This window comes from Ictalurus furcatus, chromosome 4 (genome assembly GCF_023375685.1).
Source record: "Ictalurus furcatus strain D&B chromosome 4, Billie_1.0, whole genome shotgun sequence".
NCBI lineage: Eukaryota > Metazoa > Chordata > Actinopteri > Siluriformes > Ictaluridae > Ictalurus > Ictalurus furcatus.
Genome location: NC_071258.1, coordinates 33394449 through 33412939, shown reverse-complemented (window position 1 = coordinate 33412939; position 18491 = coordinate 33394449). Strand labels below are relative to the sequence as shown.

The window sequence follows — 18491 nt, the reverse complement described above, 5'->3', positions numbered from 1 at the left end:
ATAAGATCAGAGGACATGGTAGGAGAAGAGACCTCAACGTTTTTTTTTTTTTTTTTTTCCTCAAACTCCCCTGTACCAGACATTGTACCTTTTCAAAATGATCCTGATGAATAAGACACATTTATTTGTGGAAATAACAGAGATCAAGGCTTAAAAATGCAAATGATAAGATCGTAGAAAAATGCTGTGAATGAGCTGTTACTATGGAAACGACAATGTATTACGTAGAACGAGCGGGATTGATATACAGTAAACCTGTGATTTGCAGCTGCACTGCTGATATAGAAAATGAATCATCCCTCTCCCTCTCTCCTTCTGTCGAGCCACACATGATGTTACGGAGATGCCGGTGATCCTGACCCTTCTTCTCTCCGGACCTGCCTGACCCATCCTGATGCCCTACCTCTGGATGGAGCTCTCATCGACTGGAGGCTACAGCCTGGAGATTACTGAGGATGGTACCGCTTGAAGTACCATGGAAATGGTTTTGGACCTCAGTTCCACATGGACGTGGTTGCTGGGACGACGGTTGCTGCGATGGCCTTGGGACTGCAATTACCACATGCAGTTTTACACTCGGGTCTCCTTTAGTGAACAGTGGACTAGTTCAACAAACAGACTTCATATAAAACCATAATGAACTTTCTTTTACGTTCACACTATCCGTCGTTACCCGGATGAGGACGGGTTCCCTTCTGAGTCCGGTTCCTCTCAAGATTTCTTCCTCATATCATCTCAGGGAGTTTTTCCTCACCACCATCACCACCGGCTCGCCCAATAGGGATAAACTCACACGCTTAAAATCTCTACCCTGTGTTTATATGTTTCTGTAAAGCCGCTTTGAGACAACGTCCAGTGTTAAAAGCGCTACACGAATAAAACTGAATTGAATTAAGCAATCAAAAATAGCGAATTCAACATAGTTACATCATGGAAACGAGTTCTTCTTATTCTTGCGATTCAATTTGACTGGAGTCTCACAAATCTGCTTACTGGATCTTATGTGTACAGATCCAGAACCTTGGAAACATCAACAGAAGTGGACTGAAATCATTGTTTTATTTAATATTACCATACTATAGTGAGACATGATATGAAAACCGTAGTCTCACGTAGTCCCACCTGGATCCGTTTTGTTGCTCCACGCGTGTTTGAGTGATGATGTGCTACGGTGTTAAAAGGCAGCTCGGCACTTTGGAACTCATTTGCTGCAGCGTGCACACGTTGGTTTTGGTGTTGGTTTTGGTTTGGGGGAATAAAAGCATTTTATGAAAGAGCATAAAAGCAACACAAGAGCTTAAAGAGATGGGAAGAAATGCCGCACGAGGTGGTCCATCACCGTCAAGCGTCTTTCTCGGCATGTGTTTGGCCTGTAAAGCTTGGTATTGAGAAGCTTGTCCCTTTTCAGAACGCGAAATTTCAGCCTGAAACCTTAGATCCCGGGAAAAACTATAATGCTGTGCCAAAAGAGCTGCTCTCCACTCTCCGTGCAACGCAGCAGTCTGTGAGATTGAATAGAAACGATATGGAAAGGAAGAATAAAAGGTACTCGGTAAAGTGCATAAAATGCTGCAAGCAACAAAAAAGACCGATGGAGGGTGAAGGAGTGAGACGGCGGGACTGAGTGGCATGCTATCTACGACGGTTCATTTCGTGAAGCACTCTGAAGGCCAACGTGAGTTAGCCGTCTCTCAGAACAGATCTGGTTACAGCACCAACCCAAACTGATCTGTCACTTTCCATTTCTCCAGCTCCTCTTACATACACATATACACTTTCTCTCTCTCTCTCTCTCTCTCTCTCTCTCTCTCTCTCTTTCTCTCCTGACTTACACACTCTCTTTCACATCTTTCCAGCATCCAGCTTGTGCCACATGCACGGTTGGTGAGTTTGCTGTTCTCTGTGGCTCAGCGGTTCGAGTAATGGGGTTATAAAGCAGTGGAGCACTTTGTGAGAACCAGCATGAGAGTGTGAGTGAAAGGTCGAGCCGTTTAAGTGCCTGGACCCCGGGGACTGCACTCCACCGTCAGGCCACGTTACCATGACACCATCATCCGAGCGCTTAGAAATCAGACTGATGTGGACCTCGTTCGACCCTTTCAAATAGGTTCTTCGGTAGAAGAACAACAACTGTATAGAGTTCAGCTAAAATCCAGTTAACTCGTTGTCCTCACCCTCCATCGGAGTGTTGCTGTCAGGACGGTTGGCGAAGACTACGTCCACGTATTCCAGCTGCATCCTCTGTAGGGAGCCTTTGAGACCTGGAAAGAAAAGTCGACTGAGTGAATCAGCGGAAATGCTATCGTTGCTAATACTGAGTATTAATACAGGGTTAGAGGCAGTTAGCCTTTCCAAGTGCTGTCTTGGAGTTTGTTCAGAGGAGTGTGACAAGCTAAATGTCTCCAACTTTTTCTGGAACCCAGGAACTTCTTCAAGAACATAATAGTTCCTTCATGTACAGCCTCATGAACTAAACTACTGGTGTATTTCCTCCTTGGGAACCTTTTAGGAAACCCACGAATTAGTTCAGGAACCTAGGACCTTTTCAGAAACTCATGAACTTGTTCAGGAATCCAGGAGCATTTTTAGAATTCTAGACTCTTTGATATATTTCCACCAGAGCAGCCTTTTCAGAAACTCAGGAACCAGAACTTTTGGTCTGCTCCACTAAAGTAACCTTTTTAGGAATCCAGGAAGTTGCCGAAGACCACATTTTATTTATTTATTTATTTATTTATTTTTTTAGAAATTAAAGAACTTTTTTTTCAGTAACTGAGGAATGTTATTTATAAACTCAGAAACTTTTGGTGTATTTCCAACAAAGAAACCTATTCAGAAATGTTCCAGGAACCCAGGAACCTTTTTTTTTGTGTTAGAAACTCAGACACCTTTGACATGTTTCCATGAAAGGAATTTTTTCAGGACCCCAAATAAACTCGTTCAAGAACCAAGGAATGGTTTTCAGATACTTTTGGTGTGTTCCACCAAAGGAATCTTTTCAGGAACTATGGAACTTTCTGTTTTGGAAAATCAAGACGTTTTTCAGTGTTTCCATTCAAAGGAACCATTTCGGGGTTAGGAAGTTATTTAAGGAAGCAGGAATCTTTTATTAGAAACTTCTGGTGTGTCTCCCTCAAAGGAAATGTTTCAGAAATGTATGAACTTGTTCGGGAACACAGGAACTATTTTTTTTTTAAGGAACTCGGTCATTTTTGGTGTGTTTCTACCAAAGTAAAATTTTCACAGATAGAGTTATGTGATCGGTCGGACACACACACACACACACACACACACACACACACACACACACACACCCGGGATACAGATAGATGTGGGTTCGGAGCTGTGATGTCTGGTGGAAAGTCAAGATTACAGCAAAATGGTTAGATGGAACTTTAAGTTCCTCCAGGTTAATCCAAGAACAGAGGGCTTCCATTTGAGAAAAAGGTTTCCCTCCTTTAAAAAGCTGGAACCGTCACGTGTCTTTGGAGGAATTTTCAAACTGCAGCTAACTTTTCAAACTTAGTTTAAGCTTTGCTAATTAGTCAAACACAAACTACACCAAATGGCCAATCAACAATCTCCTCCAGGAACTGTGGTAGTGGTTACAGAACCATTCGGTTCTTCAGAAACGTCTGTGTTTGGTGTAATGTTGTGTTGGGGAATACAATATGTAAATATGTAAACATAGTGAACTAACTCTTGGGAAAAGAGTGAGAATGTTATAAGAGAAAGCAGGACTCGTTAGCAGCGCTCTAACTGGCCCCTGGAGTTTGGGAATGATGCGCAACATTAGCACATTGCCTGGGTGAATGGTTTTATGAGCTTTTCCCAAGGAAGCAGCAGTTCTCAGTGTGTAAGATGCTTTAAACCCGCAGCTGTGTGTGTCGGAAGCTAATTTCTGACAGTGTGCTGCTGCTGGAACTCCCTGTAGCCCGTGTCCATTCGTCTCGACTACTGACCCATCAGCAGCGGTATATACCTGAAGAGTAGAACTGTAATAGACCTCTCTCTCTCTCTCTCTCTCTCTCTCTCTCTCTCTTCAAATACTTTCTCAACTGATTGATAGAACAGCGCTTATAAAGATGATCTCCATTTTTTGTTTTCTTTTCTTTCTCTTTTTTTGGTTATATTACAGTAATCATAATCACTACACTATAGTATGGCACATATATGGTTATTACGGTTTAACAATAATCGTATTACATCATCGTGAATGAGCTCTTTGCACAAACACTTCTGCACTCTATTTAACACTGCTCCGGTGTTAACGGCTCGTTCGCTACAATCACAAGAGCGGGACTTGACAGTCCGTGCAAAGCCCGACACTTGCAAAGAAAATACGTACGAATAGTAACGAACACCCAAGCTAATCTTAGCCCATACATCACTGCAAAGTGGCTTGCTAACAGGGTGCTAACAGGGCTAATCTCTTGCTAACAGGGTGTCTTCAATTGGAACTGGGTAACACCCATGACGTTGGTTTCTAGACACTGTATATAAAATCCTTAGGTGTGAGTTTCTTATATAACCCACAGCAATTTCCTCCGGGTACTCCGGTTTCCTCCCCCAGTCCAAAGACGTGCACGGTAGGCTGATTGGCATGTCCAAAGTGTCCGTAGTGTACGAATGGGGGTGTGAATGTGTATGTGAGTGTGCCCTGCGATGGATTGGGACCCTGTCCAAACCTATACTGTAGGTTTCACCTCTATAGTAAACGTAGAGACTCGGTAAATTTAATACAGGCAAATTTAATACCTGCCCTTCAGTTGTATAAATGTACTCAAACTCTGTTCCTGAAGTGATTTCCAGGCTGCAGTATATCACACTGCGGGGGCTAAACAAATCGATGAGAGTACACAACTTAACGGAAGGAATACGCAAAACGGATAAGACGTGCTCGTGTTTCTTTTTTTGCGAGAAATGATAATGTGCAGTTCAGTGAGTGTGTGCGCTGATTACTCATCCGATTCAAACACATTAGCCTATTTGTATGCATCGCACGGTTACGTGCCAGCGAGTCGCTGTTCCTGCACACGCACAATTCAGTGTGTTTCAGATGGAGTGTGTGCGTGCGTGTGTGGAGTGGATAGTCTATCCGTGTGTGTGTGTGTTCTGAGGTCTGAGGAGACCGACGTTTGAACTTTGCTCATGGGTGCGAACGTAACGAGGCTCGTTTGGCACGCACAAGATGGACAGAAAAGGACGGGGAGAGAGAGAGAGAGAGAGAGAGAGAGAGACAGCGAGAGCGAGAGCGAGAGCAAGAACACAACACTTAGAACTCCAAACCACAGAACAGAAGTGCTGGCCGGTGCTGAGAACACACACACTCATTATTTATCTTCTCCCTCTGTGGCTGATGTGCTGTGTGATAGTTAGAGCTGCTCTGAGACCAACACTCAGTCCCTACACACACACACACTGAACTGTGCTTGACTGTCCACAGCATCTCTGCTCTCTTATACACACAGGATTGTGGGTAACGGCTATCATTTTGTGTGTGTGTTTGTGTGTGTGTGTGTGTGTTGAGAGACAAATATCATACGTTACCTTCTATTATATGCTTTCTGGAAAGGCCTCTCTCAGTCTCGGCTCTGTGAACACACACACACACACACACACACACACACACACACACACAATCAGCTTGAAGCAAATTCATTCAGCTTCAACATCTGCGCCCTATGTCCTGTTTCTTTGTACCCCTGTCTGTCTGTCTGTCTGTCTGTCTGCATTTATGGACCTGTTTACTGCAGGTTCGTCTGTCTGCCCTCTGAGAATTCCTCTCTCCCTCCTCCATGCTGAAACTCATTCATTCCTTTCCTATAACTAAATCCCTGCACAATGCCTGCATATCAACACACACACACACACACACACACACACACACACATTACTATTCATGAGTGAGAATTCTACAGGAAATAGAAAATTCCTTTCTGCTTAAACCTTATCATCGCTCCCAGCTGAGACATTCCCTGAGGACTGCATCATCACCAGTGCGTGTGTGTGTGTGTGTGTGTGTGTGTGTGTGTTTTGGCATGGTTTTTGGCGAGGTTAAAGGTGAAGTTAGGGTGAACCCCAGGGTTAGGTGTAGCACAGCTTAGCTACAGGAATCATTACAGCAATGGAACGTCCTCACAAAGACGCAGACGTGTGCGACGGTGTCACTCTTAAGAATGTAGGTTCTTTCATGGTTCCTTTGAGCACCATATATACTTCAAAGAACTTTCTTCTTGTCAAGAACCATTTTTAACTGTATAAGGTTCTTGAGTTGATTCAATGGTTCTATGGAGATTAAAGAAGTTCTTTATGGTTCATTATAGGTTCTTCAGGGCGGTGTATTGATTCTTTCATACACCAGTAAATAAACGGTTCTTTGTGCAACTTAAAAGGGTTCTCCTATGGTATCAGGCTCAAAAGTCGTCTTTGGTTCTAATTGGAACCTTTATTTTTACTTTATTTTTGTTTGTAAGGAGGAAGGTCGGTGCTTTTACGTTGTAGTTTGCGTTCACGTAAGAACATTTTTAGTGTCGACTTGGAACGTGGAATCCATGGAACGTAAGAACAGATTTGACCGAACCTTTCTAAATGAGGCCACGTTTATAGACCTCCTCGTTTATAGAACTTGTTTAGGTTCTACATACATGGCCGTAAAACATATACAGTCGCATATAGCCCTGTTTGGCGTACTTCACTATAAATGGCCAGAGTTACTGTACAGTATGCTCTAGAGTCTATGAGAGGCTGTGTAATATTTATTCTGCATTGAGTGAGTCATCGCTGAGGAGCTGCAGAGATCCTAAGGTCTGCATCATTACTGTGATTTCAACCCCAAACAAGAATCAAGTCTAATGAATCAAGATCACGGCGAATATGAGGACATAAAATCAGAGCTCCCGTCCCACTGAAAACCGTCCGGTTTTATTCCATGAACGTTAATTATATATATATTTTAGAACGATAGCGTACTCAGTTCCTGAGATGTCCACCGATAGAACACGTTAAGTAGGTCTGAGGTGCTTGGACCCCTACCCCTGTAATAAAATAAAAGAAAATCACAGATCTTCAAGGATTTCAAAAATATCACGGGTTCACAGTATCACAGAATTAAAAACACTCAAGCCTGTGGAGAAAATTTAGGTAAAATATTTATTCAGAAACTTCTGCACGTAGCGTATCCAATTTAATCTGTCCAAAACAAACCGTAACAACTCTACTCCTTGTCACTGACGACGTTTACATGGACAGCAGTAATGTAATCATTGACCTTATTCTGAATAAGGCGATATTCTGATTAAGGTGTTTACATGAGTCGCTTTTAGAATACTCCTTTCACGTTCCTGTATTACATGTTATAGAACATAGATCGATTAACGGCACACGTCATTACGTCCCCACGCCACGCCGTCCGACGTTCCCTCCAGAATTTCACGTATCGGCGTACAGTTGGTCTTCGTTATGGAACCGTATACAGTTTTGGGTGTTTTTATTTTTAATTTTACGAAAGCATCAAGTGCGGTTAATTATTTGTCGTGCTGTACGTGCAAATAGACGACTGCTTGAAGCCGTGGGCTGCGTCCCAAACCGCGTACTTACCGTCTATATAGTATATAGAGACACGTGTATTTCACCAACTGTATAGCAGGCAAGTACGCGGTTTGGGACGCGGCCGTGCTGTCTTGTTTGCCGTAAAACGGTTGAGCGCTGCCGTGTGTGTACGTGTCCTGTCTCACAATGCGGTGAAAACTCTCACACGACGTTAATAGTGTGATTAAGGTGTGTACATGTCTGTAACGCACGTCCATAATGCGACTAAAACAGGAATACTCCACACGTCTTAATTCCATCTGTGTTTACTTCGAGTATGACTTTAATCGGATTAAGGTCATCAATAATCTCTGTTTACATGCTAGTTTCTTAATCAGAGTATCGTGTTCATATCGGATTATTGTCGTCCATGTAAACGTACCGAGTGACTCCTGCTGACACGCAAAACATACACCAAACTCTTCTCTTTGTTTTCTCCATCCATGAAGACCTCAGCCTCTGCATCATCTCCAAACAATAACAACAATACCCCCCAAGCCTAACTCTCACAGCCGTAGTGTTGACACTTCTCAGTGATGGGCCGAGCTTCTCTCTCAGCTCACTATCTCATTTCTGACTTCTGGAGACCGCGAGGTCTCCAGGCTGCTCCTTGGCCGAACTCTTTTTTATTTATGAACTGCAATGAAATAAAACAAAACGTAAAACACAGTTCTGGACCTTTCGGTAATGCCGAACGCTTTGTGATTTCTCATTCGCTTCGTTCATTAATGTTGCGTCAACACTCGGCATGAACTTCGTATGAACGCTTCGTACATTTTCGACCTAAACATGGCTGCAGTTATTGGTCGGAAGCGTGCTCGTTAGAATATTAGGCCACGCCCGAACAGCTCTCAGCTAGTTGTTTTTTGATGTGGATTTTAATCAAAATTCGAGCTTTTTTTTTTCTTTACTCGGATTTTGCTGGGTGTTTAATATTTATTTCCATTATTTCCTGAGAACACAAGCACTTAATATAGCATTTCCTTGCCGAGAGTTTTTTCGGAATATGCAAATGAGTGTAAAATTTCTACACTATTGCGCATTATTAAACACTTTCAGTGCCCCGAGGCAAGCGTGACTGAGTTTCCACACGAAGTCGCTGTGGAAGCGCCTGGCAGCTGAACGCTTAAATGTAAACGTACCCCTGAGGCAGTTGTGTCACTGTTATGACCGTTCCCAATTAGACCCTAAAGACAATATAATTAAGGAATTAATTACAGGCTAATGTCATTAGAAAAGAATAATTAAGACGGAGTTTAACCCTACATTCTCACATAATTCCTGGCTCACGCTAGAGCATAAATGGGACGATCTCGAGGTTTATTTTCCCGTGCGTTAAATCCGATCTCAATCCGTCTAATCTCCTCGATCGTGACCGCGGAGTTCCCGATGTCTAAAAGTAAATATCAACCACGATAAACTGGTGTGAAAACGCTATTTTGACCGCGAGCTCGAAAGTCGGCCATGTTGGCTTTAATCGGAATCTTTAGTTTTTCTTCATGAGAAATCCGTACGTGATTCAGGAGCGTAATCCGCGTACATCTTGTAACGTGAGTGGTGTGATAACTGTATAATGATACGTCTGGGATCTGTGACATTTTCAGCATGTGTGATGTCTGTGTAAACGTTCCAGTGTGGTCCAGGACGGGATCAGCACTGGTGGAGGTAGAACAGACCTGTTTCACTTCAGTCTTTAACAGGTTTGAGATTTACAGGAAGTGAGGTCATTGTGGGGTTCACTTACTTTCCTCCCCAGTAGAGCTTAGTCGTGATCACTAGACTGGATCTCCTGGAGGTAAAAAAAAAAAAGAAGAGAGAGACAGAGACGTTTCAGCATGAGAGTTGACTGAAATGAGAGTTTCTGTAATGGATTCAGGATGCTAAATATTGTAGCGTGGTGGTGCTATTGCGCTGCAGCTTCAAAATCTCCAGTGTCCCCGGTCCGATCCTGAGCCTGTGTTACTGTCCATGTATCATTTCCTGTGTCCCTTCAACGGGGTGTTCCAGGGACTGGCTCCGGTTCATCGTCCGCCACCCTGACCAGGATAAATCTCTTCCTGAATGCGTGCAAGTTTAGCGGCAGATGCTGTCGTATAACGAATGAAACACTCTCTAACACGCTGTTTAATGAAAACAATCAATGTTGTTCTTTATTTAACGAGCCGATCTGCGATCATCTCCGAATCGCCGTGCTATAAAATCAATAAAACACTCTGCGTTGTGCTGGTACAGGAAAATGATCAACAATGTTGTGGTGCCATGATGGGATAGGGTGTTCCTGTTACCACCCCCTGAGACGGGAAATTATTGTCCTGTAATGTCCAGAAGTGTTTTATTCCTCTTATCTTACTATTGCAATTTTCCATGGCTTGAAGAATGAATCATCATAATTGTTTTTTTTTTTTTTTTATCTGTTTATAGCTACATCCATGAAGCAAGTTATTTCCTGTACTTACTTACATTCTAGCAGCTAGAAACAGCTTGTGACTTGGGAGGAAACTGGAGAACCCAGAGCAAACCCATAGAGACACAAGGAGGACGCAATGAACTCGACAGTAACCCAAGCTCAGGATCGAACCCCGGAGCTGTGAGACGACGACGCCAGCCGCTGGAACGACCTCCCGTCCCATCACGCAGCATACACACGTAATAGCCGTGCGAGTTAACGAGGAATGTACGACCTCCTACGCTGAAGTGTTAGCATTAATGCTTGCAGAATAAACGATCCTCTGATGAGAATCTGTAAGCGTCGTTAAAAAAGGCGAACGTGTTGCCGTGGCACGAGGAGAGATTCAGTTGGATGGGTTTTTCCACTCGGTGATCCGTGTCGAACTGTTTTGTGGAGTGACAGTAAACTCGGATTTACAGCACACACACACACGCGCGCGCATGCACACAAACTCAGCTCGTGAAAGTGCAAAGAAATTGAGAGTGCTGTTTTGAAGTCCATGCAATAATGATTACACGGCATTAAAATCTGCAGCACGGACACATTCCTATTCCACACACGCGCGCACACACACACACACACACACACACCTCAGGAGAACTGATATGACACTCTTGTTTTCTAACATATAAAAACACACGTAGAAAGCCTCACACACTTACATCACTGAGGAACATGTGTTATGTTTCACACTGAGTGCTTGATATGAAGCACATGGACTCACAGGAATGTACACACACACACACACACACACACACACACACACTCTTTGCACTCTAACAGATGGCGTCTGTGGAGTAATCGATTGTGTGTGACTCAGTGACAGTGTCTCAGCGAGGTTCCTCCGGGTGTAAAAGTACAACCAGCTGTAGAGTCTTAACACCAAGAACACACTTCTTATTCCAGAGAGAGGAAGAGGAGCGGAGAGAGGACACTGAGATGAAGTGAGGAAGAAAGCCACATTAAGAGGAGAAATGAAGAAAGCAGAGAGTAAATCTGAGATAAAGGGGTTTTTTTTGCACATGTACATTTTGTTGCTGAGTAAAACTAGCTAGCGTGAACGACTAACATGAATGCTGAGTAAAACTAGCTAGCGTGAACGACTAACATGAATGCCGAGTAAAACTAGCTAGCGTGAACAACTAACATGAATGCCGAGTAAAACTAGCTGGCGTGAAGGACTAGCACGAATGCCGAGTAAAACTAGCTGGCGTGAAGGACTAGCACGAATGCCGAGTAAAACTAGCTGGCGTGAAGGACTAGCACGAATGCCGAGTAAAACTAGCTGGCGTGAAGGACTAGCACGAATGCCGAGTAAAACTAGCCGGCGTGAAGGACTAGCACGAATGCCGAGTAAAACTAGCCAGCGTGAACGACTAGCACGAATGCCGAGTAAAACTAGCTAGCGTGTACGACTAGCACGAATGCCGAGTAAAACTAGCTAGCGTGAACGACTAGCACGAATGCCGAGTAAAACTAGCTAGCGTGAATGACTAGCATAAATGCCGAGTAAAATTAGCTGGTGAATGCTGAGTAAAACTAGCTAGCGTGAACAACTAGCATAAATGCTGAGTAAAACTAGCTGGTGAATGCTGAGTAAAACTAGCTAGCGTGAACAACTAGCATGAATGCTGAGTAAACTAGCTGGTGAATGCTGAGTAAAACTAGCTAGCGTGAACAACTACCATGAATACTGAGTAAAACTAGCTAGCGTGAATGACTAGCATAAATGCTGAGTAAAACTAGCTAGCGTGAACAACTAGCATGAATGCTGAGTAAAACTAGCCAACACTTAACACACTACCTAGTCTGTAAGGGATGTGATGTGCCTGTCGATGTCCATAGGTAAGTATACAAGTTGTGCATTCTTGGTATAAAGTAGTGTGTGTGTGTGTGTGTGTGTGTGTGTGTGTGTCTGACATCTGGTATTAAAAAAGGGGGAAATAAGGGAGTAGAGGAAAGAGTCCATGAGAAAAATAAAACACAGAGAGGGAGAGAGAGATAAAGCGAGAGAGAAGGTTAATATCGCTAATAAACATCAATCCAGCAGTTTCATCCTCGGCGGAAAGATTAAGAAGACGGATAGCGCCCAGTCTCATATAAAATCCACCAAAAAACCCCCCAAAAAACCAATCCTGAGTTCTTCAGGGAATTGGATCTCTGCAGGTGCTTTACTGCTTTACTGCAGATGACACAAGGCCTCGTTTTACACTCAGCAAATGAACGCACTTATGAAGCATTTAGAATGAACGATATTTTGTCTGGAAAATGTTTGATCCAGATTTTTGTCTGGAGCCGGGGATGAGGAAGAGACCGAGATCGACGCCGCTGTCATGTGTGTGAAGTCACGCACAAGCGCACGCAATGTCTATGTGCGTATTTAATCAATCAGAGCTATTTGAGTCATATTACTGCGTCTTCAAACTTTTTGCTGAGAGTTTATTAGACGGGAAAGGGATTTTTAAAAGCGCAGGATGGAGCTGGAATGATTAAATACAGTAAGCAGATACAGCTACAGCGATAAAGCGTTCATTTATTATTCACATTGTTTTATCTCGCTGAGCAAGCAGAACTCAAGTGTCAGCTTTCTGAAAGAATTAAAAAAAAATCCCATAATGATTTTTTTAATAAGTGAAAACGTCACTTTGACGAAGACAGTTTATGTGACGTACTGCAGGCCAGTGGTAACTCAGTGGTTAAGACGTCGGACTACTGATCATGGTTAAGAGGTTGGATTGCTGATCGGAAGGTTGGACTGCTGATCGTGGTTAAGACGTCGGACTGCTGATCGGAAAGTTGGACTGCTGATCGGAAAGTTGGACTACTGATCGGAAAGTTGGACTACTGATTGTGGTTAAGACGTTGGACTACTGATCGGAAAGTTGGACTACTGATCGTGGTTAAGAAGTTGGACTACTGATCGGAAAGTTGGACTACTGATCGTGGTTAAGAAGTTGGACTACTGATCGGAAAGTTGGACTACTGATCGTGGTTAAGACGTCGGACTGCTGATCGGAAAGTTGGACTACTGATCGTGGTTAAGACGTCGGACTGCTGATCGGAAGGTTGGTCTACTGATCGTGGTTAAGACGTCGGACTGCTGATCGGAAAGTTGGACTACTGATCGTGGTTAAGACGTCAGACTACTGATTGGAAGGTTGGACTACTGATTGTGGTTAAGACGTCGGACTGCTGATCGGAAAGTTGGTCTACTGATCGTGGTTAAGACGTCGGACTACTGATCGGAAAGTTGGACTACTGATCGTGGTTAAGACGTCGGACTACTGATCGGAAGGTTGGACTACTGATCGTGGTTAAGACGTCGGACTACTGATCGGAAAGTTGGACTACTGATCGTGGTTAAGACGTCGGACTACTGATTGGAAAGTTGGTCTACTGATCGTGGTTAAGACGTCGGACTACTGATCGGAAAGTTGGTCTACTGATCGTGGTTAAGACGTTGGACTACTGATCGGAAAGTTGGACTACTGATCGTGGTTAAGACGTCAGACTACTGATCGGAAGGTTGGACTACTGATCGTGGTTAAGACGTCGGACTACTGATCGGAAAGTTGGACTACTGATCGTGGTTAAGACGTCGGACTGCTGATCGGAAAGTTGGACTACTGATCGTGGTTAAGACGTCGGACTGCTGATCGGAAAGTTGGACTACTGATCGTGGTTAAGACGTCGGACTACTGATTGGAAAGTTGGTCTACTGATCGTGGTTAAGACGTCGGACTACTGATCGGAAGGTCGTGAGTTCAAATCCCAGGACTGCCAAGCTGCCACTGTTGGGCCTTTGAGCAAGGCCCTCAACCCTCTCTGCTCAGTAGTATAAAAGAGATAATTGTAAGTCGCTCTGGATGACGGCGTCCACCAAATGCCGTCAATGTAAATAACAGATTAAACTGAAATAAAGAAAATAAAATGGAACATTTTGCTGAATTACTGACAGAAACAAGGTTCATACAGTACAGGCTTCATACAGGTTACAGGGATCTTCTAGGGAATCTACTAAGCGGTCATTTTAAAATAAAAGCAAAGAGACAGATTTATTTCAGCTTTTTCTGACTATATCACACTTTCAGTGGGGGAAAATTTCACATCCACTTTGTTAGTATTTAATAGCGTTGCCTTTTAACCGTTTAACCGAATATCAAACACTCGGGCTGGCCAAGCTTCCACGAGCTTCTCACAGTACTTTGCTGGAATTCTTTTCTCTCTCCTCCTGATAGAACTTAAGGATTCAGGTCCGGGCTTCGTCATGGCCACGTCAGTACGTTCACCGTTATAAACTTCCACTTTGAAGGTTATGCTTATGACCATTGCCCCGCTGGAAGACTAAGATAATCCTCCTTCCTCGCGATGCCATCTGCTTTCTGAAGCGCTTTTCCAGCAGAACGACCCACGACATGATGCCGCCGCCGCCATGCTTCACAGTCGGGATGGAGTTCTTCAGATGAAACGCCTCACCCTTTCCCCTCCACCTATATCCAGCACTGATGATTACGGCCAAACAGTTCCGATTCGATCTGATCCGACCAGGGAACACTCCTCCAGATCAGACGCTTCGAAAATACATTAGACATGATCATTCCCGGTAATCTTCCAGGCTGTATAAAGAGACGATCAGACTGATGTAGACGATTCTGATATCGTCGATTCAAGCAGAAATAAATCTGTCTCAATTCGATCACGTTGAAGTGACTTGAACTGAAGTTGAATATATTTAACCGAGGTGTATGTAAACGTTTGGCCTCAAGCGGAATAATATAATACGTTTCAAATATATCTAAAATATATTTCACTTTTTATTTGATTTTTTTTTTTTTTTCTTTGCAGAAAACGTCACCGAGATAAAAAATAAATTTCCGTCAATCGACAATAAAAGTTGAAAGGAAGGAAAAAGTTCAATAAAAAAGTTTGAATTTTGATGAATTACAGAAACAACCAACCAACCAACCAAACAAACAAACAAACAAACAAACAACATGTATTTAATTATACTGTATATCATAAACATGGTCATCATAAAATAAAAAAGAATATATACATATATACATTTAGCTTATAAAACTGGACTTTGCATGTTTGTATGTTTTATAAATTAATACATTTATAAAATATGAATACATACATAAATATAAAATATGTTGCATATGAAATATTTGATAAACGTTATAAACGTTTATTTGTTTGTTTGTTTGTTTGCCACAGACGGATAAAAGTGGAGGTCTGCGGCGTAGTTTTCTGAGATTTCTGCACCAGTTTTGTCTCACACTGTACGTGTGTGTGTGTGTGTGTGTGTGTGTGTGTGTGTGTACTTATGAAACTCTCACACTGTGTGTATTTCTGAAAGATGAAAACAAAAGCCGCTTCTTCTCGTTCGGTCACACGGTTTTCTCTGATTAACTGTTTGACCGAGTCGAGTCGAGCGGCTGAGAAGCAGCACGTAGGAGCCAAGGGGATTTGAACTAAATCAGATTTACACACACACACACACACACACACACACTCTCTCTCTCTCACACACACACACTGATATACCTGCAGACACACATACTCTACCTCCAGCACTTTTTCTTGATAATGTTTCCCAGGATGACTTCGGCTCTGTGGAAGACAGCAGGGAGGATCATTAGACGTCCTCACGTGATATATGGTTATATACAGGACGTAGCGCTTCTGGAGCAGTGATGATCTGAGATTTGACCTCACAACCCTCTGATCACTAAACCAGCACGTCTCCAGAGTTCATTTCTCACTCACTTTCCTGCAGCGTAAACCTCGGCCGTGTCAAACAGGTTCACACCGCTCTCGTAGGCTATGGTCATCAGTTTCTCTGCTACCTACAACACACACACACACACACATATATATATATATGCACATTGAGACGACAATAAAGTACTGTGTTGTGCTGTTAGAGGAAAATAATCAGTGATGAAGCAGAGCTTTAAGCCCAAATTTGATTATTTCCCTCTAACAGCACTTCACAGAGTGGTTTATTCCTCTTATGCCGCAGCAGTTCGCCAGTTACATTGTACACTTTATTAAAGAAGGATATTTTGCACTTTTTATCCATTTATTGTTACAGTTAATGTTGTGGAACGTATGAGAGACGTCCATGAAACAAGTTTGTTCCTGTTCTCGCTTACTTCAGAACAGCTCCGTATAGCAGCTATAAACATTCGTTCCTTCACCAGCCTCAGTGTTCGCTCTTTCTTGAAGATAAAGACAAAAAAAGAAAAGGAAAACTCCTCTGTCAAAGGTACGACCCTACCTTTCTGTCACACACACACACACACACACTCACACACATTCCAGCTCAGGTGTGTTGAGGTGTGTTTAGATTCGTGGATGTGCATTTAGGTGTGTTCAGGTATGTTTAGATGATTTGAGATGTGTTAAAGTGTGTTGCGTTGTTTGCTTTAAGTGTGTTAAAGTGTGTTGAGGTGTGTTGAGGTGTGTTGAGGTGTGTTGAGGTGTGTTGAAGTGTGTTGAGGTGAGTTGAGGTGAGTTGAAGTGTGCTGAGGTGTGTTGAGGTGTGTTGAGGTGTGTGTTGGTGTGTTGAGTTGTGTTGAGGTGTGTTGAGGTGTTTGCTTTAAGTGTGTTAAAGTGTGTTGAAGTGTGTTGAGGTGTGTTGAGGTGTGTTGAGGTGTCCTGAGTTGTGTTGAGGTGTGTTGAGTTGTGTTGAGGTGTGTTGAGGTGTGTTGAGATGTACTGAAGTATGTTGAGGTGTTTGTTTTAAGTGTGTTGAGGTGTGTTGAAGTGTGTTGAGGTGTGTTGAGTTGTGTTGAGGTGTGTTGAGTTGTGTTGAGTTGTGTTGAGGTGTGTTGAGGTCTGTTGAGGTGTGTTGAGATGTATTGAAGTATGTTGAGGTGTTTGTTTTAAGTGTGTTGAGGTGTGTTGAAGTGTGTTGAGGTCTCTTGAGGTGTGTTGAGGTGTGTTGAGTTGTGTTGAGTTGTGTTGAGGTGTGTTGAGATGTATTGAAGTATGTTGAGGTGTTTGTTTTAAGTGTGTTGAAGTGTGTTGAGGTGTGTTGATTTGTGTTGAGGTGTGTTGAGTTGTGTTGAGGTGTGTTGAGTTGTGTTGAGTTGTGTTGAAGTGTGTTGAGGTGTGTTGAGTTGTGTTGAGGTGTGTTGATTTGTGTTGAGGTGTGTTGAGTTGTGTTGAGTTGAGGTGTGTTGAGGTGTGTTGAGGTGTGTTGAGTTGTGTTGAGTTGTGTTGAGGTGTGTTGAGATGTACTGAAGTATGTTGAGGTGTTTGTTTTAAGTGTGTTGAGGTGTGTTGAAGTGTGTTGAGGTGTGTTGAGTTGTGTTGAGTTGTGTTGAAGTGTGTTGAGGTGTGTTGAGTTGTGTTGAGGTGTGTTGATTTGTGTTGAGGTGTGTTGAAGTGTGTTGAGGTCTGTTGAGGTGTGTTGAGTTGTTGTGTTGAGTTGTGTTGAGTTGTGTTGAGGTGTGTTGAGATGTACTGAAGTATGTTGAGGTGTTTGTTTTAAGTGTGTTGAGGTGTGTTGAAGTGTGTTGAGGTGTGTTGAGTTGTGTTGAGGTGTGTTGAGTTGTGTTGAGTTGTGTTGAGGTGTGTTGAGATGTACTGAAGTATGTTGAGGTGTTTGTTTTAAGTGTGTTGAGGTGTGTTGAAGTGTGTTGAGGTGTGTTGAGTTGTGTTGAGGTGTGTTGAGATGTACTGAAGTATGTTGAGGTGTTTGTTTTAAGTGTGTTGTTGAAATGTGTTGAGTTGTGTGTTGGTGTGCTCAGGAGAAGCAGTAAGGTCATAACAGCACTTTGCTCTTTCAGTGACACGGAATAATCACTGTGCAGTGAGCCTTGTATATTTTTCTCCAAAGCACTGTGTGTGTGTGTGTGTGTGTGTGTGTGTGTGTGTGTGTGTTTGTATGTGCAAGATTACCGTCTTGGGGCCTTTTCTAAACCAGCTAATCTAATGTGATTCGCTTTCTCCGAGGCTCTGCCTGGAATTTGAAAACATTGCGTATTTCCAGCTGAGCCACGATCCGAGTCACGCCACGATCCTCACGCGGAGAAGCGGAAAAAGCAAAGGAGAGGAAGGCGAAGGGGATGAGCACGAACGTATGAAAAGAGGAAGACTTACGCTCATTAAGTTAACGAGATGTGTCTTGGCTGAGCTCGGTGCCATGAAGCGCATTAACCGTATTGGAGATTTCCGTCCAGAACAATAACCCAGCATGTAAAGATGGCCGCCCGCTTTACACCTGCTAGCAGAGCTAAACCCTGCTGTCTTTCACAGAGAAACGGACATTACCGTAAGGTTTTAGTCTTGCCGTCCTCATCACATCACATTAACCGCTGTCTTAAAGTGGATTATTGGGGATTCTAGTGGAACCGAACGCCACAGCACCGCTAACGTTCGCGAGAAAAGCACACGGGATGCTGTGAGGAAGTGAGGAGCGATGCTGGGGCTGATTTCT

The 18491-nt window shown here is 43.2% G+C and overlaps 1 protein-coding gene across 2 annotated transcripts in view; it reads right to left on the bottom strand.

Annotated features, from left to right (window-relative positions):
- kcnab1a (potassium voltage-gated channel subfamily A regulatory beta subunit 1a) overlaps positions 1-18491 on the bottom strand; it is a 98121-nt gene that overhangs the window by 9648 nt on the left and 69982 nt on the right. For both annotated transcript variants that reach the window (XM_053623694.1, XM_053623696.1), the window contains exons 4-8: positions 15812-15891; positions 15611-15655; positions 9335-9379; positions 5551-5594; positions 2175-2261 (exon numbers count right to left, since the gene is read on the bottom strand). In XM_053623694.1, the coding sequence (XP_053479669.1) occupies positions 2175-2261; positions 5551-5594; positions 9335-9379; positions 15611-15655; positions 15812-15891 (301 nt within the window). The remainder of the gene's footprint in view (positions 1-2174; positions 2262-5550; positions 5595-9334; positions 9380-15610; positions 15656-15811; positions 15892-18491) is intronic.